This window comes from Thamnophis elegans, chromosome 3 (genome assembly GCF_009769535.1).
Source record: "Thamnophis elegans isolate rThaEle1 chromosome 3, rThaEle1.pri, whole genome shotgun sequence".
NCBI lineage: Eukaryota > Metazoa > Chordata > Lepidosauria > Squamata > Colubridae > Thamnophis > Thamnophis elegans.
This window is the reverse complement of record NC_045543.1, coordinates 75,705,488-75,728,994: the sequence shown is the minus strand read 5'-3', so window position 1 is coordinate 75,728,994 and position 23,507 is coordinate 75,705,488. Positions and strand designations below refer to the sequence as shown.

The 23,507-nt window shown below is 36.4% G+C and overlaps 1 protein-coding gene across 1 annotated transcript in view; it reads right to left on the bottom strand.

Annotated features, from left to right (window-relative positions):
* RFX3 (regulatory factor X3) overlaps positions 1 to 23,507 on the bottom strand; it is a 190,861-nt gene that overhangs the window by 14,791 nt on the left and 152,563 nt on the right. The window contains exons 8-13 of the mRNA XM_032214341.1: positions 21,030 to 21,151; positions 18,560 to 18,672; positions 17,142 to 17,257; positions 16,564 to 16,718; positions 3,060 to 3,157; positions 1,232 to 1,381 (exon numbers count right to left, since the gene is read on the bottom strand). Of these exons, the coding sequence (XP_032070232.1) occupies positions 1,232 to 1,381; positions 3,060 to 3,157; positions 16,564 to 16,718; positions 17,142 to 17,257; positions 18,560 to 18,672; positions 21,030 to 21,151 (754 nt within the window). The remainder of the gene's footprint in view (positions 1 to 1,231; positions 1,382 to 3,059; positions 3,158 to 16,563; positions 16,719 to 17,141; positions 17,258 to 18,559; positions 18,673 to 21,029; positions 21,152 to 23,507) is intronic.

Sequence of the window (23,507 nt, the reverse complement as noted above, 5' to 3'; positions counted from 1 at the left end):
AAACAATGAGTAAAAAAAAGAGGGAAGAATAAGTACTCAGTGAACAAATCAAGGGATAGAGGACATCTGCATTTTCATCCAGATAATAAAATAACCCTCTGCATGTTATTGCTCTCCCATTGTGCGTTGTCTGTGTGCATGCTTGTGTTCATCTGTGTACTAGGAAACTCTGGATAGGTTTTATCTCCTCCGCTTGAGGTGATGTGATTTGAAAAGACAAAGATGGCTTAGAACAGAGATGGGCAACTATGGCAACTTTTGAGCTATGGATTTGAAGTCCACAGGTATTAAAGTTGCCATAGTTCCCCATCCCTGGTTTAGAACAAAACAGCATTCCAAGCTCAATTACCTATCCCATAGGGATGCAAGGATGGATTTTTTTCCCCCACTGGAATTGTTTTCTCAACAGATCCCAGCTCTCAATCTTATTCATTTTTCAGATTTGATTTTTTTCCAGCCACTTCTTTCCATACACTAAACCTGATCTAAATTTGTTTACTTTTTATTAAATCATTTGACTTGCAGATCCTATTACAAGCTCTCCTTCACATAATGCTTTCCCAACATTCTGTTGATTTGGAAAAGATTGAAAAAGGTTTCAAAGGTGGAACAGCCAAAGAAGAGGAGAAATGGAACTGCTGGACATTGGAATGTTTTAGTGGATGGGTTGCATTTTAAAAAATGGATCATTTCAAATGGGCTGCTAAACATTTCCTTAAAGCTTTGGCAGATATAGATAAATATAAGTCACAGATATATTAACATGGGTGTTAAGAAATACCCTTCATTGTCTACAAGTCAATAGGTGAAAAGCAGAATAGTTGGGGGGAGGGGGAGAGAATGAGTTACAGAAATCTCTCATGAATATTTTCTCGCAGAAACAAAAGATTACTGTGGCAGGTTTCCCCTAGACTGAAATTTTGCTGGCATCTTTAAAATTCAAATGCAAGGAGGGATTTTTAAAATTTAAAATTTATATTAGGTTTTTTTAACCCCACTTTTATTATTGTTTATAAATAACTCTAGACAGCAAACATATCTCCTTCCTCCCCCTATTTTCTCAAAAACAACAACCACCCTGTGGGGACTGAGAATAATGACTGGCCCAAAATTACCTGGCTGTCTTTCATGCGTAAGGTGGGACTAGAACTCCCAGTCTCTCGCTTTCTAGCCTGATGCCTTAATGACTGGACCAAAGAATTACAAACAAAGCATCCATGTCATGTCATACCTGGACATTGGCAAAATCAACACGATTGAGGTCATTGAGCATCTGGTTAATCTGAGAAGTGTTTTGCAAGACAGCTCGGGCTGCCTGAGCCAGATGATTAAGAGATGTGTATCTTCGCAGAGTCTGAGCAAAGGCACTTACAGCGGCAACCTGCGAAAAATGAAGAAAAAGGCCTGAGACTCCTATTCTCTTTTAAGGCTAGTGCTGGTTAGCAACTTTTACAAATAAATCATGTTTATTGAGAAATACACTTTATACCCAAACATTCCAATATTGCCTTATAAAGATATCTGATGAGAATATGATTTTTGGAGATGTGTGCACACATGATAACAATAATGTTAATAAAGCAAGTTAAATAAAAACAATATCCACAACAATATCTTCCCTGCACTGAATCCCTGGCTATCCTCCACACCCAAGCATACAAAGGAAACAACATCTTAGGATATTGTGGTACACAATTGTACCAGTTTGCTATGAAATATAAAGAATCTAAAGAATATGGCATTTATGCCATCTAGAATTCTTCAGTAAATATTTGTTAGATAGGCAAATCTCTCCTCAAAGACTACTACAGCAACATCAAAAGCTTTTACCAGTTAGATGGTAGGAAGTAGGAAGTAGTTTAAAATACCATATTTTTCCATGTATAAGACACTCCTTTTCTTTAAAACATTTACTTGAAAATTGAGGTGCGTCTTATACACTGGAGCCCAGGAGAAGGCCACATATGCTAGATGAGCCTCTATCTTATATGCAGCTCTATCATTCCTCTCTATTGTAGTTGTTTCCTATATCACATTGACACGCTAGGTTTCATCTCTATTGTTCCTGTGATGTATTTCCTGTTCTTGTTGTAGTTCTCATTCTAACAAGATGGCGTCTTCACAGTGATGGCTTATAGTGTGGTTACTACAAGAAACTACATGAAACATGGGGGTGTCTTATAGATGGAAAAATATGGTACCTTTTTTCACATATTCTTTGGTTGATTAGAATAAAACCGTATATTACAAGAGCAACTACAACAAACCTTTTATTTTATGGTCTTGCATTCACATGCAAGTCCCAAATTTGCTTTTTCAAAAAGCAACTGGACTTTGGTTTTTTTCTTGAAGACATTGCATTTCTCATCCAAGTAGCTTTTTCACTTCTTAAGAAGAACTGAAGAAGCTTCTTAGATGAGAAGCTAAATGTCTTCAAGAAAAAAAACAAAGTCCAGTTGCCTTTTGAAAAAGCACTTTGGGGACAACCATGACCTGGATGATTGAGAATCTCCATATTCACATGTAAGAGACAAAATCTCAGTTTGAATTTCTCCCTCAAATAATGGAAAAAATCTCTTGTTTGGCAAATCCATCTGAACAATTTATGACAAATTATGCAAATTGTTAATTAGATAGATTCAGGTATAATGAAGAGTTTTAAAAATCCCCTTTCTGAAAGCAGTCTGCTAACCAGGGGTATTACTGTATTTTTAATGTTTATTATGCAAATATATTACATATATTACATATATCACACTACATTTAGTGGAAAAATTATATTATTACATTATTTCTTTCCCATGAACCATCTGGGGGAGGCCTCATGTGGGAATTGGTGATTTAGATATGAGTAGATGAACTTTCTACAGCAAAATTTGAAGAACAGTATAGACTGGCAATATAAAATCAAAAGCAGATTCTATGCAATTTTAAAAAATGGTTCTTTTGTAGTGTCTTTTTTATAAACGAAACAGAGGAGGTAATGTTGAATTATTATTATTTGTAATACCTTTTTTGTTGCAAATTATTTTGAAAGCAAGAGTAACTCTTTAGCTTACCTTGGTTTGAATCATTCTCTGGGGAATATTGTTCATGGCATTGGAAAGCCAACCTTCAAGGCTTTTTGCAAAATTGCGAATGGCTTGGGTCAAGGCACCTATGCATTAAAAGTAAGAACACAATAAATGAAAAAAAGGTCAAGGCATGAATGTATTGACAGATCAATGTCCTTGAATATTACAACTAAATTGTAAAGGGAGAGAGCAAATGCTAATGCATGTTACTAATCAACACAGAAAAGAAATACCACATAATTATAATTATAAGTAACACTATTCTAGTACAACATAGCTATAGAACAGCAAATATTGAAGGCTGCAGTGACTGTTCTTACTGAGATGCTAATCGTGTGTCTATGCTGTGTAACTTTGGACTATAATCAGAAATTCTTAGTATAAAAGAGTATTTTGTCATATTGGACCCAATATCATCCTGAAAATGTGGGGTCATTTTTGCACTAAAATGTAGAACCCAAATCAGGATTAGTGACTTGTTAATTCTTCAATACACAAAGGAACACAAATGTGACAATCTTATTCTAGGCTATATATTACTTCAGGAAGGGATTTGATCCTGCTATTAAGTTAAAGTAAAAAATTGTTTGCTATTAACCGTTGCTGTGGTAGGAAATAAATGCTAATATTTGGAGGTGTTCTATAGCAATGTATTTTATTCTGTACTGCACATTATTATGCATCATAATTTGATCAACTGCGAAAAAAGAATTTGTTTGGTAAACTTTAGTTTTCACAATGCAGTGTCTTAAAATGTATTATTTGGTTTTAAAATGTCAGCATGAAAAGTAATGCTAAGCAGTCACTGAATGTTTAACTATTCTTTGAAAATAATATAGAGATTTTCATCCTATAACCCAATTCAAGAAGTTGTTTAGGTACATTGTAACGTTTTATGAGGAATGTGATCTTTCAGTATTTTTCTTTAAACAGCAAATCTTTACTCTATCCTCATCTATCTCAAATTTATGGATAACCTGAGATTTCTATTAGTGTATGATATATAGTGTTTATTTTTTTTAAAAAGCATTAGCTTCTTCGTTCCCCAATTCAGAGTCAATTGAGGCTTGTCTATTTAATAGCCACAACATACCGGCTGTTAGAAGGAAAAAAAGAAAGAAAAACCCAGGAATAGAGTATTCTGTGAGAAGATATGGCAAGCTAATCAGAATTGCAACCGATACAACTTGCTTTGGTATTCCGGTATACGGAAACGAATTATATTATTTATGTAGTCAAATGGATTATGTTATTTACATAGTCAAAAGAGTATCAGACATACAAACACAGACAAAATTATAACCATGTTTTGGAGAAAACAAGCCTTCCAAAATTATAAAAATGCATTTAAAAATCCCAGGACTGGGGCAGAAGGGGACTTACTCTTTCTGATGGCCCAGTGGAGAAAACATGGACGACTGCCTAAACATCTGAATAGAAATACTGCAAGTCCCTCTGATATAATTCAGAAATCAGGAGGAAGCCAGTGGTACTTTTTCCAAGTAACAACTTTTACTAAAAGGCATAAGCTTTTCTGAGCTGCAGTTTACCCTTTATTATTGTTGTTGTTATTGAAAAAACTGCTACCAGACTCCTCCTGATTTTTTCCTCCTACCATAAATGGCCAAGGCTATCCTTTTCCATTTTAGCTGAGATGCCAATCTCCCTTTCCTGACTGCGGAGAGCTGGAGGATTCCCAAGATGGCTTTCAGAAGTACCAGAGAAATCTGGCCATGTGAAATGGCTTATACGAGCAAATAACCTGGCTACTTTCAAGACTCTATTACAGAAAGCATGAAAGCCACATTTGCACCACAGAAAATTACCTCTGTAAAATCATTGTTACATTGTCTTGGTGCCTTTTGTAGTAATACAAGATAAAAATAAAAGTTATAATATAAATTAAGAAGAGTAAATGTTTAATATTGTTTATACTAACAAAGACCATAGTTATTGCCCACAAAAACCATTCTTTAGAATAGTATGAATATTTCATAAGCTGAAAGCTTATTAATTTCCAGAGGTTTATCTGACATTTGATTTTAAACTGTAATAAATTGCAACATTAATGTGACGTATTTTCCTTTAAACCAAACTAGCTAAATGGATGGTTAGATTAGACTAGAGATTTCGAGATTATAAGAATAAACTACTTACCCTGGAATATAACATTAGAATGAAGTAGCAGCTGTACCATAATACTTTTATAAGGATTAATTAACAAGTTACAAAACAGCTGCTCATTCTTTAAAGGTACCAAAAATAATAAAATGCTTTATATAAACACATTACTAAAAATGTTCCAACTTTAAAATCAAACAGCAGAATTGGTAGAAAGATAATCAGGTAAGATAAAAAGGTAACAAGGTCAGGACCCATAAAATACTATTTTTAAAAATACAAAAAAAGTCCCTATAATAATTAATCATTTCAGAGGAGTCCCATTTCAAATCAATCAAAATAATTTTATTTCAGTCCCAAAAATACTTTTAGATTTATATGACATATAGAATATACTGGAACGGAATGGAATAGAGCAAAGCAGAACAGAACAAAATAGAATACTTTGTTTAGTGAAGTGTGATTAAAAACACAAGGAATTTGTCTCTGGTGCAGAACCACTCAGTGTACATACAAAGCAACACAACAACAACAACAACAACAACAATAATACCACCAATAAGAGGGGGTAGAAACGAAGATAAGAAGGTAGATGAGACAAATAAGAAGATAGACAGACAGTGATAATACAGGTAGTCCTCAACTGGCAACCATGATTGAGCCCCAAATTTATGTTGCTAAGGAAACATTTGTTCAGTGAATCACTACAATGGTTAGGTTAGTAAGATGGTTGTTAAGTGAATCTGGCTTCCCGATTGACTGCTTGTCAGAAGGTCTCCAAAGATGATGAGGTGACTCTGGGATACCAAACCATAATAAATTATCATAAATATGAGTCAGTTGCCAAATGTTTGAATTTTGATCACATGACCATGGGAATGCTGCAACATAAGTGGGGAAAATGGTCACAGGTCACTTTTTTCAGTGCTGTTGTAACTTTGGATAGTCACTAAATGAACTGTTGTAAATCGAGGACTAATCCACTCAAGAATAGGGAAGGGAAGTTCTTGTTAGCTGTGGATAGCTCATTTTAGACAAAGTTCAGTAGGCAGGACAAAGCCAACAAAATAGATTTTTTTTTTGGGGGGTGTAGCCCATTCTCTCCTTCCTCCCTTGTTCAGATACTGAATAATAAGATAAGCCATAGAAAAAGAAACAAGATGGAACAACTGTTCAGAAATCGTCAGATTCTATAATCCCTCTGACTGTAGCTCTGTGTGGGATTGCACTGAGGGCTATTTTAATCTTGCAGGTCCTGCTAGTACTGCAGATGGAAAATGTGGCCAAGATGTTATTTGCCCAGCTGAATCTGAGGGCCAGCTCTGACCCTTTTGCATCAGGAGTTACTGGCAACAATAACTCCTGTCCTTGTAACCTTCCAGTTCAGATCGGATCAGGCAAACCAGTAGTGGCGGCGGGAGGCTCTGCCCACCCACCCGAATGCTTCTGCACATGTGCAGAAGCAGTGAGCATGAGCGAACCAGTAGTGCCAGGATTTGCAACCCACCTCTGGTGTAAGCTACTACAGACATGACATTATTCCACTGTGTTTGGAGTGTGTATCTCTCTTTATGGTACTGTCCTTGAAAGGCAATCTGGTAGGTTCAATTAGTCCAGAATGCCACTGCCTGGCCAGTACAGTGGAACAATGTCATGTCTGTAATAGCTTACACCAGAGGTGGGTTGCAAATCCTGGCGCTACTGGTTCGCTCATGCTCACTGCTTCTGCACATGCGCAGAAGCGTCCGGGTTGGTGGGCAGAGCCTCCCGCCGCCACTACTGGTTTGCCCGATCCGATCTGAACCGGAAGCAACCCACACCAGTTTCCAATATACTTCCAGATCCAGCTCAAGGTCCTCCTGGTTATAACCTATGTAGCCCTTTATGATTTGGATCCTTATTAGTTCTGAGACTGTTTGACTCAGGTAATAACTTTATATTCACTCTACTTGAGCCGAGATTCTCTTCCTGTGACAAATCAAGAGAGAGGATGCCATGGAACTGGTCTTCTGGGTTGTGGCTTCCCCTCTGTGGAACAGCTTTCCCTCCCCTTTCTGCTCCTACCCCAGATAACAGTCCTTCAGGACAATGAGTACAGTTTAGTGGAAGCAGCTATGTAAGATGAAATCTGAAGCCACATGTGAGTTTTAATTTTTCCTGGTCACTGGTCAAATATTGTATATTTTTGCCCCTGATCAGAAGAGGTAGCAACAAGCAAATTAATGTCAAAATAAAATAACGAGTTACACTGGAGTGAAACATTGTGAAATGAAGAGTGATACAGCACAGATGGACTGATGCTAACTATATATAGCATTGCAATCATAATTTCATTAGCAATAAATAAGAGAATATAATTCTGTTCTTGCATTAACAAAGATGACTTTTCCCCACAATATTGCTTTTCTACTGTCTTTTGTTTTTCTAATAGTTTTCACCAGCACTGCCATCACACCTCAGATTTTCCAAAACTAGTATTACACTGGCTACCTCCTACAGAATATATTGTTTAAAATTTGTGGTTTCTCCATGTTCATTTTGATACTCTATAATTTTCCTATCTTTTATTGTCTAGCACCCTATCAGTTCCTATAGAAGTTTCTGGTGTATTTAAAAGTCATCATCACCAACAACTTTGTTTCTAGCAAGGCATTTCTAAAATAAGAGTCCACTAACATTGACAAATATTTTGTTTAGAACAGGAATAGAGATATTTTTAAGCTACAAACTCATAAGCCCTCAAACAATATGACCAATGTTTAGAAGTTATAGGAATTGTAGTGCAAATCATTTTAAAGGCAGCAGAAATGTATGATTTGCCAATTTGAGGTAACCCCAAGTACAATTATTCTGTATACTAAGCAGTGCTCCTGACATAATATCAAAAGGTCACAACACTGGGGTACAATGTAGACTAGCCTCTTTGTGGTGCACCCTGAGCAATGTGACATTGTCACAGCTAAATAGTCTACATCCGTGATGGTGAAACCTATGGCACACCTGCCAGAGGTGGCACGCAAAGCCCTCTCTGTGGGCACACATGCCATCATCACTGGTTTCTGGTGCGCCAGCTGGTCTTCATGCCCGCCAGAGCACCGGAAACCTGAAGATCAGCTGGCCAGCACGCAAATGCGCACCAGCCAGCTGGTCTTCGGATTTTCGGCGTTCTGGTGCGCACACGCATTCCAGTTTGGGCACTCAGTGCCAAAAAGGTTCGGCATCACTGATCTACACATTCTGGCTGCAGTATCTCCCAGCAAGAAGCAGCAGCAAGAGTACCAAAAATAAAAACAGTGGTTAATGCTGTTTTCTATTACGCCATACAAAATAAAGAAAAATCACAACACTGTTTTTTCAACTGCAAAAATCCTTTACAAAAGAACCTTCAGAAAATAAGGAGTGTTTATGAAACATTGATTTTTTTATGATTAACACATTCCATATCTGCCACATCTTTTTCTGAGTGTGCGGAACTGCAACTGAAGTGTGCTGGGCTGTCTCTGCATGGATGGTAGATGGCTGTGCTTCTGAAAAGACATTACTATAGACATTACTGTTCGAATGATTCAAAAATGAATGTCTTATATGCCTTCCCCAGTCCTTTTAAAGGATGTGCACAATACAATCCTAGCACTCAAATATTCCTCAGTTTTATTTGAGAAAGCTTTCAAGAGAAATAGAACAAAACCAAAATAAAAATGGCCTTAATAATAAGGCTTGATGCTGTCAAAATGACTTAAATGTGCAATTTCAACTTGGTAAGTGTACTTTAAGATGGGAAAAGCATGAAAATCAACACACTTTCTACCCTAGCAGATTCCTAAATGACACTTGTATTCATTTAAAGAAACATAAATTCAACTAAGTAGCTTTTGATTCTAATATTTTAAATGCCATACAGCCATCAATTGCCTGCCCAAATCTCCCCTGCTGAAAAAAATGGCTTCCAATCCTCCTAACTCTCGTGGCAACTCACATGTCACTGATCTTAGTTATCCCAAGAACTTATCAATTTTTTCCTTCTGTTTCCCCTCAATTATAAAGATGACAAGATTTAAAATACCATATTTTTCGGACTATAGACGCCCTGGAGTATAAGACGCAGAGGTAAATTTAAAAAAAAGTTTTTGCCCTCCCTGACCCCCAGGAGCACTCTGCAGGCCTCCCAAATCCTCTGCACGCCCCAATTTTTGTGAAAAAGAGGCATGCAGAGAAATTGAAAGGCCTGCAAAGTGCTCCTGGGTGCCGGGGAGGGCAAAAATGTGACATGTGGGGGGTTCGGGAGGCCAAAAACGGGCGTGTTTTGTGCAAAAATGGGGCATGCAGAGAGTTTGGAAGGCCTGTAGAGTGCTCCTGGGGGCTTGGGAGGGCAAAAACAGCATTTTTTGTGAAAAACAGGCTCATTTTCACTTATTTTTGCCCTCCCCAACCCCCAGAACCACTTTGCAGGCATCCCAAGCCCTCTGCGCATCCATTTTTGCAAAAAATGGGATGCGTGGGGTGGGGTTTCAGGAGGCCAAAAATGCTGTATTCAGTGTATAAGATGCATCCACTTTCTCTTTTGGGGGGGAAAAGGTGCATCTTATACTCTGAAAAATACGGTAATATCTCCAGCATGTTCCAATGAACTGCACCGTAGCTTATTGCCTATAGATTCTCCACTAAAACCCTTGTTGATATCATTACTGCTATTTTAGAAACAAAGAAAGAAACAGATAATGACTTTTCTCTGCTATAAAAACATGGGCTTCCCATATCTGAATACATATCACAAACTAATGCAGCTACCATTCTTGATAGCAGGGATGAGTAAATACAGGGCCTACTTCCTCCACCCACCCCAAAATTTGAAATCAACGAAATGGCCCCAGTACAAAAGACAGAGATGCTTAGAATTGAAGTACCATTGTGCTCAGAAACATTTTTGAATGCTGAAAGAAATAGTGCTTATAATCCTGCAATTCTGTTGGCTACTCTAGTTTTTTTTTAATTTTTGCAGTTTAATACAGAAAAGGGGATCATTTCATTGTTCCTATTGTTAAGCAATGGGTAGCCCAAAATTCTTCCAGACTCTCTGAAAAGCATAGAGATCTACTTAAAACTGTGCCTATAGACATCTCAGCAAACTATAAGTATGCTATATGCAAATCTCATATTTATGTAGCCTGATATTCCAACTCAAATAGATACATCATGCTTGTACTTTTGATCTAAGGCAACTTTGAACAGCTGACTGTATGTTTGAACCTCTGATGTCATTCAGAAGACTGTTAAAAGAAATGTTTTAATATGAGAAGAATCTTGCATAACTAAGTTATTACTTTCACCAATGAGAACTCTTAACAAATACCTGCTGATACGTTATTATGACTGAAGAGACTACGATCCTGTAAACCTTTTGATAGGAACTGAACCTTACATTTAATATTTTTAGATGAAGTCAATGGCTTCAAGGTTATGATAACCCTAAATAAAACACCTTTCATACTATTTTTCTTTTTAAATGCAACTGGGAAATTGTGAGTTCTAGTTCTGCCTAAAGCACGAAGCCAGCTGGGTGACCTGGGGCCAGTCATTTCTCTCAGCCCTAGGAAGGCGGCCATCGCAAATCACTTCTCAAACCTTGACAAGGAAATTGCAGGGACTAGTCGAGGCAGTTGCAAGGAGTCAACAATGACACAAATGTGCGCGCACACACACAGATACACACACACACACAGACACAAGTATCAATTTAAAAATAAAATAAAATTATTTAAAATAAGTAAGAATTAAATCCATTAAAAAATATAGGATCTTTTTAAAGCCTTTTAAAAAGCAAAAAATCACAGATGGCTCCCCTTCATTAACAGGAAAGTGCATTCTGGGGATCTGCTGAGACAGCTACAGCAAGACTTGACCTGATTTGCTATAAGAGAAGTCCCTTACAACACCAAATAATCTTCTTAAAATGATCTCAGGAAGCAGAAAGGAGGTGAATTCTATTTGAGTGTTTCTTTCTAGAAGCTGGTCTTCTGCCGAATAGGGATTGCAAGGTAATAACCAGCGCCTCATGTCTTGCCTCAGTCATGTAATATCATCTCCTTTTGTTCTTCAAGGAAAAGTCTAAGTATACTACTTAAATTTTGCTCAAGGATTGTATCTGGCAATTGGGATGTTTTCTTTGGGAGGGGGGAGTGTTGAAACTACTCTTCCCTACTCTATGTTTTTTGACCAACTTCGGATTACTGACCACCATTAAAAAGAATGGTTTACTATCAGGACTTCAACTACCAAAGGGGAAGACATTAATATGGAATCACCCGTCTGAATTTTAGTAGATTATTCTGATTATTGTTATAAGGAACCTTCATATGAGACTTCAACATCAGATCAAAGTGTGCTCCTGCTGCTTGAATTATTCACTACTATATTTACCAGAGAGGAATATGGATTCCACTGTCCCCATATAATAATCTCTGAAGCAGAAGAGAATCTTGCATATGCAAGCCAAAAGAAATACTGCTGAAAGCAAGGCATATGGGGAGTTCGTTTAGTGACTGTTCGAAATTACAATGGCATGGAAAAAAGTGACTTATGGCTCTTTTTCACGCTTACAACCATTGCAGCATCCCCATGATTATGTGATCAAAATTTGAATGCTTGGCAACTAGTTCATATTTATGACAGTTGCAAAGTCCTTTTTTTTCAAAAGTTTTTTATTTTTAATCTCATATACATTTACAGATACACATTCTCATGGTTACCATTAACATTATGTATTAACAATTTCAAAAATTCATTTTTCCATATAAAAGTTAAAATATATAATCGGGATTGCTTTGCTTAACATCCCATACATCTATTTTATTTTACCACAACCCTGCTTTCCTTTCCTTTTCTCCCTCCCTTCTTCTCTACCTTCTTCTTTCCCTTTTCTTCTTCCCTTTCCTCTCCCCCACTCCTCTCCTCTTCTTCTCCTTCATACCCTCTCTTCTACTCTGACTACCCCTCCCTACCTTCTTCTCCTTTTCTCTTTCTTCTTTCCCTCTCCTTTCCTCTCTTCTCCTCTCCTCTTCCTACCTTTCCTCTATTCCTTTCCTCTTTCTATTGTTGTGATTGCATATTTTCCTGTTCCATCTGGAATATTTTCGGGATGATGATCACCTTTTGAGAGCTTCTGACAGGCAAAGTCAATCGGGAAGCCAGGTTCACTTAACAAATGGGCTACTAAAATAACAGCGGCAGTGATTCACTTAACAACTGTGGCAAGAAAAATTAGTAAAATGGGGCAAAATTCACTTCACAAATGTCTCACTTAGCAACAGATTTTTTGTGTGGTCATATTGGGGTTGTAAGTCGAGGACTATCTCCAATGCAAGTGAGTGACTGAAGTAGAGAATGTAAGAAGCCACCCTTATCTCCTCTGCACCACAGAGTATGAAGAACAAATGGAGCCCCTTCAACTGGGGAACTCCATGCATTTTTCTAAGCTCGCATTCTTGGGGAGATAGAAATGAGAGTTGCGGTTTCCTCCTTTTCTACTTCAGCGCGGACTGTAACTTTCTACATCTAGAGGCAAGGAGAGGAGCTGGGGTAGTATGCTCTTATCCAGTGGGAAAATCCTCTAAAGTCTGCTACCAGTTCGGTGAGTCTGCTACCGAGCGTGCGCTTTGCGTGCATGAGGCGTGCCTACGCAGCCCTAAAAAGGAACATTTTGAAGCCTTCCAAGTCTGCAAAGGTAAATAGAACAGCGAGGGAGGGGGGAATCTGCTTTGCCACGCGATTTAGATTAGCTAGAAAGCAGGAAATCTAACGATTCTAGCTAATATAAATCATACGTCAGAAATACCAGTTCGCCCGAACTGGTAGCATTTCTTTTACTACCGATTTGGGCAAACTAGTGGTTCGTATGAGCCGGTCCTAACCAGTAGCATTTCATCCCTGCTCTTATCCTGTTCCTCTTTCAATAGCAGCAAACTGGGTAGGATTAGAAGTCATAAGCGTTTCCTTATTTTACTCAATTAGCTTAGCGCTTATTAGTTTGACAAACATATACACCATGCACGTCATAATCATCTGAATTTTTAATCCTGACATTAACCATTTTTCAAATTTATTTTCTCCCCAGGGTACATATGTACTCATATGTGTACACATAGATATATGTCTCATGCACAGATTTACTGAGGAGAAAATCTTCAGAATTAGTTTCAGCAAGAACTGGCAATCAAGCACATATACAGGCAATCCTTGACTTAAAACCACAATTGAACCTAACATTTCTGCTGATAAGCAAGACAGTTGTTAAGTGAGTTTTACTTCATTTTACAACCTTTCTTGCCACAGTTGTTAAGTGAATTCCTGCAGTTGTTAAGTTAGTAAAACAGTTGTTAAGTGAATCTGGCTTTCCCATTGATTTTGCTTGTCAGAAGGTTGCAAAAGTTCCTCACATGACCCTGAGAGACTGCAATCATTATAACTACATGCCAGTTACTAAGTATAACCTATATCACATATAGTAGAGCTATATAACTTTTTCAATGCTCTTGTAACTTCAAAAGGTCACTAAACAAATGGTTGGACGTCAAAGACTACCTGCAGTAAAAAAGATGACTGTGATATAGATTTACGATATGTTGTCTCATTCTTCTTTTTCAATTTTTGGAGAACCACCTTAATTCATCTTACACTTCAGTAAATATGGTCAATTAATTATTTTATTAGAGCCACCATCATTTGAACTTCATGATTAATTTGGTTTTGTGTTCTGTATATGTGCATTTTATGAAAAGCACTCTTCCAAAAAATTTAGCTCCCCTTGAAAGTCTGCTATATTCAGTCAACTATTCTCTGTTCTCATTTTGTTTAGATGCCAATTATGCTGGCCAAAGAGATCACTGAATGGGATTACTTAATCATTTAAGTAAAAGAGAACAGTCAAAGAGATATATCGTACTCGGGTTTGAGAAGCCAATGAAAAGGAAAGTGACCGAGACAATAACATTTTCCCTTCTCTTCTTCCTCCCCCCACTTTTAAAATCATTGGTCTGAAATCCATTCTCTTAATCTGTAGTGATGCTCTTAAGCATCACTTTATGATATGATATCTGGATGACTTAATAATAGGCTAATTGTGGCTGCATAACACCAACAATGTAGCAAGAATGAAGGTATTGGTTTTGGATTATGGGAAACTAGTTTCAAGTCCCAACTCCACCACAGAATTCATTCTCAGTACAGCCAACCTAATAAGTTGATGTTGGGGGAACAAAATTAGGAGAAACACCATGTTCCCTATAACCCAGAGGTGTCAAATTCATGTTGTCATGGTGGCATCACATGACGTATTGGAACTTTCCTCCCCTTCATTAAACCAGGCATGGGCATGGCCAGCGCATGACACATCTGCCCCGCGGGCCAAAAGTTTGACAGCCCTGTTATAACCCATCTTTAGCTCCTTTCCTCCCTCCCTTTTTCTCTCTCTGTCTATAAAAATGAAGAATTTAAGTGCAATGAATATTGGGGTGGAAAGGGGTGTCATGTCATATAATATTTCACTGATATCTGCAGGATCAATTTCAAAATATAACACAAAGGAACTGCATCTGGATTAGACAGTGCTTAAGGTGTAGAGTCTACAAAGTCTCAACATATCTTTCATACTCTTTAATATCTCTATGAAGCTGCTGGATGAAGTCACCTGGAGAAGGTGACTTAAAGATGTCAATGAAACAAAGCTTCCTCTTTTGTCCTCAAATTCAGCAGTCAGAGTACACCAATAAACTGAATTGAATTTTGACAACATAGTTCTCAACAATTGGTAGTTTCTTGATAAATTACAAAACAAACAAATAACATAATGGGGAAAAATACCTGTTAATAGAACAAAATGAAAACATAAATCAAATTCTTGACTAATTTTAAATAACCAGGAAAAACTATCATCTGCAAATTGTTGTTGTTACTACAGTTAATATTCATTTAACCTCATAGATGTCATTCAGATTAATCTTTAGACCACAGCAAATGTTGGTATTTAGATTTCCAATGTTAAATAATGTTGTCTACTGCTTTCAGGGGTTAAAACAAGCAGAATTTCCAGGTGTTTGGTTACAGCAACTCTTCGTATTTTAGAACAATACAGAAGACATCATTGACATATGGACTGACTGTGATCCATAAAAACACATTATATGAAAAATAATAAGAATAGCAAGGTTTTATTCACTCTCTTTCATAAGTGAAAATGGTGTACTCTCCTTCAAAGATGGATACACATTTTCTGAATGTTTGTTAACAATTACCATAGTAACATTTCTACTGGCTTCAAAAGAAAAATGCTTCATACGTTACAGATCCCTTGGAGAAACAAATGCATCTAACTGAATTACAAAATAATCATTCATAGAACACAATGAGTGTGCAATTACATCGATTTTTCCCCTCTCAAAACTATTGACTATTACTATTAATGGATGAAAATTCAATATTTATTATAGTGCTTAGATAATGTTTTATAATAGAAATATGTTTTGTTAAAAACCAGGGTAAATCAACTTTCTGAATGGAACAACAAACTACACTGCATTGGCCTAAATAATTGCCTCACTGAAAAAGAAACTTTCCTCTTAAAAAATTTTTTAAACAATGGATGACTGTAATATTGGAAGCAGATGTTGTATCAATGCTGCATTTTTAAAAGATTGAGAAACTAGCAAAATTAAAGGTGAAAGAAAATGTTAATGCTACATCTGTGGCAGGGTTGGGGTGGATTGAAATACTGAATTTAGATAGGTCACACCTTTTTCTGTAAGTATACTGACACAGATTTTGATATAACCATGCAAGGAGTGAAAGTACAGTTGTATCATTTGCCAATAATATACCAAAAAGCTTTCTTTTGGTGAGAAAGTACTACAGACACATTACACAGCTGGAGATTTACCACTATATATGCTAGCTGGTCTCCTAGTTGAAGTTGGAAAAATATAAAACAAATTTGACATAAAAAACCACAACTATTTAAATCCTCACATCTATTTCATAGACCAGGAAAAAAGTTCAAGGAATATTTCTTTTGTTCCATAAAGCAAAGAATTTGCTTCATGGCACCCAAAAAAACCCAACCCCACAATTCAAATAATATCTGCTAGATGTTGAAATCTAGGTTTAAAAAGAGCCGTCAAACATTTATTACGGTATGGTGTATTTATTTATTACAGTATGGTGTGTTTTTCTACACTCCAGATAAAAAATGATTATACTCACACTATTTCTATAGCTTTGAAAATCACTCCTAACGGGTTCCTTGGGAGGTACAGTAGGCAAAAGATCACCAGTAGGAAAAAAAAAAATCCTTACAAGACGTCATCTATATTCAACTTACTAGGAATAGGTCTAAGGACGTCAGGAATGAGAATCTCCACCAAAGCCTGGTACATCACATGGTCACAGTTACACATCCATTTCAGAATTGACTCATTTTTGCACAGAGTTATCAGCTTTGCTTTCGGAAGTCGACTTTCTATTTCACTCAGATTGCTGGTGTGAACAAATGTATTAAATGAATAAATGAAAATGCATTTACATGAAGATTAAAAAAGAACAATGGATTTCAAAGCTTTTACAAATAAAACATTCGAGATGTCTGAAACACACTTAGTTGCCCTGAAGCGTTTTGTGCTGTAATGGCTGATACATGGCCTCCATAGTTTTAACCAAGGTGCACAGTTTTATGCAGCAGTGATAAGAATGGGCTTTGAATTTGGAATTATCCCATGAGAAAATAACTCCTATTCGCAGAAAATAAAGTGATATGCATACAACTATACGCTGCAGTCCTCATAATAAAATGAAACTTTTTATTTTAATAATTTAAAGGCCAGCATTCCTTTGGATGTAAAAGGTAGATTTTATTTTGTTTGTTTATAAACCGAATACCCAAGGTCTAAGGTAAATACTAACCTTGGCTCAGTGATAGTAGTGCCATCAGTTGTGGTTGAGGGAGAATAGCGCCAAAAAGTCTGCCACAATTTTTCTATTAGGCTAAACTGAAGGTTCACTACAACATCCAATATTGCCTGAAAATCCAAAGCAAATACCGGTTTGCATTTTGTCTTTATTTAATGATAAATACCATGGCTGCAGTTTATAAGAAAATAAACCCCAGCAAGCTCAGTGGGACTCATTTCCCAATAAAATTTTTTTGCACTGCACAATTATGCAGTAATTGGGTCATTTGATTGGTCATTTTCATAAACAGACTTATTACATGGCATTCAAAAGGATTATCCTTATAATAATTTCTGATATGAAGAAAAAATATATCCTGCCTTACACAGAAGTTCAATAAAAATATAGACAGTAAATGACAATGGAAAAGCTGGCCTACATAAATTAAATGATGTCAGGTAAGTAATAATTTTAAAGGAGTTCCATAATTATCAACTGAGAAAGGAGACAGTGTTGATGTCTAAGTTGACACTGTCCACCTGTTAACAGTTGAGTGGTGTTTTAGACAGCAGAAAATGCTCTCCTCATAAAGTACAAAGTAATTCTGGAATCCATCACCTTCTGCAACAGAAATGAATAGCCTGATGTTATCCAGGTCTTTTGGATCATTCCCCAATCCTCTGGTAGTAGCTGTGCTTGATGTGCAAAGGTGAAAGTAAGTCCTAATAATAATAGCAATAGCACGTAGACTTATATACCACTTCACAGTGCTTTACCATCCTCTCTAAGTGGTTTACAGGGTCAGCATATTGCCCCCAACAATCAGGATCCTCATTTTACCCACCTCGGAAGGATGGAAGGCTGAGTCAACCTTGAGCTGGTGAGAATCTAACTGCCAAATTGCAGCTGGCAGTCAGCAGACGTAGCCTGCAGTACTGCATTCTAATCTCTGCACTACTATGGCTCCTGGTGATAGACTAATGGCATTGGGCTTCTCTCTCCCCATATTCTAGAATGTAGGCCAGGTCCCTGAACTATTCTCTAAATAATTCACGTTAAAATAATTGCTTCATCCAATAATCATATGCTTCAGATCTTTCAGCAGTGTTCAAGACAATTTTGTTTGCAAGACTAATTTTGTTTCATATCTGGAGTCTTCCATTTTGCCACTGCTTAACCATGACTGATCTTTATGATGGCAGAACTTAACATAATGCAAAGAAGACTTTAAAAAGCAAAACCAGCTTTCTATTCTTTGGCTACACCCACAGCATTTTAGACATACAATACATATTATGTGAAGCATTATTTCACTTAGCAACATTTTCAGAAAACAGAAATGGGAAGGAATGGAGACAATTGGAATTTTGTATTTTATAAGAGAGACTCAAAGGTAAAATGACTTGTTTTGTAGAGTCCCTCTTCCTTACCTCACAGTGTTCTCGATAGAGACTCTGTAAAGACTTAATATCCTCAAAAGTAGTACCATCTGGCAGCGAAGAGATTTCAACTTCTCCAAACTCTGGAAGTGCTCGAGATGCATCTGTATCCATGACAACCCAATAGAAGAATTATATTGTGGACTGTGTCAATCATAATATAATTAAAAGAACAATGAATAATATTAAGAAATAAATACCCCAAAGGACTATGTGTTGAATTCAAAACCAAAAGCAGAAATATTTGGCAAGATGATGCATAATTTAATTTGTTTGCAATTTGAATTAAGAGTCTATAATTCTACATTAAATATTTTAAACAAAATAACCAAATTTGTTGAACATGTGCTGCATTCAGTGGAATAAAATAAATTTTGAAAGGGTATGATTTGAAACAGGAAATACAGAGTTAGAATATGTCGAAAGAGGGAAATGTTTCTCCTAATGTTCTATTACATTCTAACCTCTTTTAAATTCAGTCCATTGGAACTAGTCCAAATCTATTGGGAATTATAAAAGACATTTCTGCCTGCTATATATGTCAGTTTTCCAGGTATATGAACATCGGTCTTGTGCTATTCCTTTTTCCTCCAGTATAAACATATATAATTTCCCCCATTTTTCCTCATACAATTATGTTTTATATATAATTGATAATTTTCAATGACCTCATCTATCCCATTCTAAAGTATTTACATCTATTTGAAAGTGAAGCTAAAAGTGATTACATCACTTCAGATAAGATCTAATCATTACAGAACAAAGCACAGCTTTTATTTCCCTTGAACTGAGAAACACATTCTAAAATTCACAGTTAAAAGTGCATTTGCTTAATTACTTCTCAATTGAGATACAGAAATAAAAGTGTCTTAAAGTCACCAATTGTAATCCTTTTAGTCTCTTCTTTATGCCTATTATCATATTTGCCTTAGTTAATGACTGCAAAATAAATGGATTTGATTTGAATGCATCTTAACAGTTGCCCTCAGCCAAACACAATAGCAGACTTGGTTTAGTAGAATTCCCATATATTTAACTAAATTCTCTCTAGCCAGGATGAATTTCTTCAGAGTTATTGCCTGCAATAACAGGTTCACTAAAATATTACTTCTGTGGCATGCCCAGTTTGTCAGATTCAATGCAACTGTAGAAAACCCTATCAATTCTTGAAAATATAGCCTCAAAGACAGGGAGCTTTAATTTCCTCAGGCAGTGCATTGTAGTTTGCCCTCTTCTCAAGTATAGCATCTTCTGACAGGACTACCTTATATCTCCATATGCCAGTTTTGGCTGAGCCAAAATATTCATCATTTAATTATCTCTTTCCCACTGCTTCTACATTTTATTAATGTGATAGATTTGACTCTTAAACTGTGAATTGCCCAACTGAAAAAAAATGCAATAGCCTTGAATGGTGGTATTATGTGAAATTGATATTATTGATACAGATCAATAATTGTATATATGTATACATGTATGTGTGAGTGTACACACACAAATAGTGGTGAAGATTAATTGATTCAGAGAACAAATAATTCTGAAGTAATTCATGTTGCACGTATTTGTGCAAAGGCAATATTTTAGAAATAGCACTGAATATATCCTGTCTACCACTTGTTTTGTGTTTTTTAAACTATATTGGGACCATCTGATGCTACTAAGCTACTCTAGGAAAAGAACCTAGGAGTAGAGTTCAAAGGGGATCAGTCTAGAATCCTTACATAGCCACAACTGAACTAAGAAGTCCAACCTCTCTTGAATTCTGTTGCCCCTTATCTAACTCCAAATAGGTGCTAACCATTACTTGAGAAACTTTCTGTGCATAGGTTTTTAGCAATAAACCAGATTAATTGGACATCAGGACCTGAACTTTTGCTCCTGACAGCTTTAGATTTTACATTCCAGCCAGTGTAATCAGAAATGCTAGTACAGTTCAGCAACATCTAGAAATTCCCAGCCTTGCTTCAAATTAACATACAGTTTCCCTGAAAATAAGATAATAAGCCCAATCGGGCTTTTGAGCGCATGTGCTAAAATAAGCCCTCTCCCGAAAATAAGCCATCCCCGAAAATATTGCAACACAGCAGCAGCCATGAGATGACCAGACTTGCTGCCTCCTGCACCTCAAAAATAAGACCTCCCCGAAAATAAGGCCAAGTGTTTATTGGGGGGGAGAAAATAAGACCCTGTCTTATTTTCGGGGAAACACGGTATTTCAGAGGGTACAGTCATAGAATAGAGGAGTAAAACGGTCTTATTCTCCAGTATAACAACAAAAGGATGTCAGAAAATGCATTCAACCTACAAACCTAATGAAAAATTCAACATCTGTTTTGTTATCAAGTTGAAGCAATACTATTACATTCTCTAAAATAATCCTATTAATTACAATGGATTATTGAAAAAAAAACACCCATTCTGTATTTTAGCTAAAGATGACCATGTTTCTTTTTCCACATACCTAAAAATTGTTGATGATGCTGACTTTGAGCTATCACAGTTTGTTCAACAGATGTGCCTGTTTGCTGACCACTTGTTGTAAAACCATCTGAGACTCCATCCACTTTCTGCATAGGTTTGTACCTGAAATATATTAAAGGCAACATAGGTAACATAGCATTTATAAGACTACTATAGGGTTTCTTCCCCAGAAAAATGACATATCTTCATATTGCTTTCAGAAATGTTTGTGATGCATTCCATGAAATAAGCAGTAAAAAGATAACTTCAGCTGTTCAGCATGTCAGCATTTGCTTTTCTATAGGTACCTCATGTAGCATGCGTGTAAGCTGGATGATTACAGATACCTTTGAATTCTTTTAACGTTATACGGTAAGCAAGTGGGTTATTAGACAATTATAGAATTGAATTAGCTTTAATTTTTCAGTGTGGGTTCAAATTGCACATATCAATTCCCAGCATCTTCCAGCTATTTATTTAAAATGAACAGCTTGCTACCCTTCATTATGTGTATTCTCTTAATTAACATAGTAGAGCAGATCCACAGTTTCACACCAGTGTCTTCCCCAAAAACACTTGGTTCTCTCCCTAGTTGTCAATTCATTTTCCACATGATCTGAAGAAGAGAAATAGCTACAGAAAGAAGCTCAGGAAGAAAGCTTGTTGAGAGGCCTGCTGGTCTTTTTTTTACATTCCATTTGGGACCATCAAGTTCTAACCAAGTTCAGCGAAATTCTATATTTCTCCATTCCTTCTTGAGGTAGCAACTACAGCCTTAGTTCCCTCTCAGCTAGAGTAGCATGCACATCTTCATGATAAATACAAGGAATCCAATCACTTGAGTTAATCAGCTACTAGGCAAACAAGAATATATTTAAAGTTCCACCTTTTATATTTCCTAGTTATTCCTTTAGCCTTTACCCGTTTAAAGGCATAATTATATTGTGCAGTGTTAATGGCCTTTCACTATTCCTTGAGGAAGGTGAGCAGTGTAGAAGCATGAAATATAAACACATAAATAAAATTCCTAATTTTGCTTCTTTACTCAATTGGTTAGGCAGCTTTGGCAGCCAAAACACTTCAGTGGGAAAGCAGATATGTAGATTAAATGACCAATGAGAAATCAGTTTCTTTGGCAATGACTTCTCCAGTCCTCCATTCCCCCCCCCCTTATTTGGAAGATCCTGATCTCACTATTCTATCACCTGCGAGGGAACGCTTTTCATGAACATCACAATATAGTTTTGTGGACATATGTAATGGGAAAATCCAAGTAAGTAGCAAAGAAATGCAGGAAAATAAATGAAGAAATAAATCCTAACAAAGGCAGAAATCTAATAGGTATAAAATGAATTCATAGTTCAGAGAAAGAAACCAGTATATTTTAAAGTGAGAAAGCACAGAAACAAAATCAATATATTGCTATAAGTGCTGTTTTAAATACAGTAGCTATAGTAGCTATGTTGACAATAACCCAGTTTCTATATCTGTCTATAGATAGTTAAAATGATAGTCATTTCATGGCAGCTTCAACTTGACTTCAAAAGCATAAATTGTACTCATTTCTTCAAGAGGTTGCCTTTTCTGGTTTAAATATTTCATTTGGTAATTCAAACCATAAATTTAACAATATCAAATCAAAGTAACAACTGTTTTAAGACTATACTTGTTTATTACAATAAAAATAATTCCAGAATTTATAGGAAATATTAAGAAAGTGTGTTATAGTAGTTTTGCAACCAAATACGGTAATACCAGCCTTTAGTACTATAGAGTTGTAGATTAAAATTATTATTCCCATGTCTTTTGTGTTAGTGAGCATTTTGAAATTTGAAAAATTACAGCTATGGAATTGATCCCCTCCCTCCATACCAATTTTCTCTAACATACTTTTTCTTACTTCTTGTTTATCATCTTTTACTCTTCCTAGAAGCATGATACATCTTGGTCATATATTCAAAATGGTGGCCTAAAATATCCTTAACTCAGGTCTCAATCTGTGACTTTTGTCTATCCAGTCCATGATCCAAAGAATGATCCACATTCTTTCCATGAATCTGACTGGACTGGACTGGACTGGACTGGACTGGACTGGACTAGACTAGACTAGACTAGACTAGACTAGACTAGACTAGAATAGAATAGAATAGAATAATAGAGTTGGAAGGGGCCTTGGATGTCTTTTAGTCTGAACTCAAGCAACAGTAATGGAAGCAGTATTGCAATGCAAGCCTAATTCTTTTTTTACATGCATTATGGCATTACATTTATACCGAAATAAAATCTGCTGAACTAAAGTTTAAGCATGACTAACTTAGCTTGAATTTAAGCCTTCAAGTTTACAGGCAAAATAAATAAATAAATAAATAAATGAAAACATTTCTACAAACATACTTAAGGCATAGTGTTATCTTGTCACAAATTCACATTCCATGCATGCATAATCATTTGCAGACTGATCACTCTTACAATGTCATAT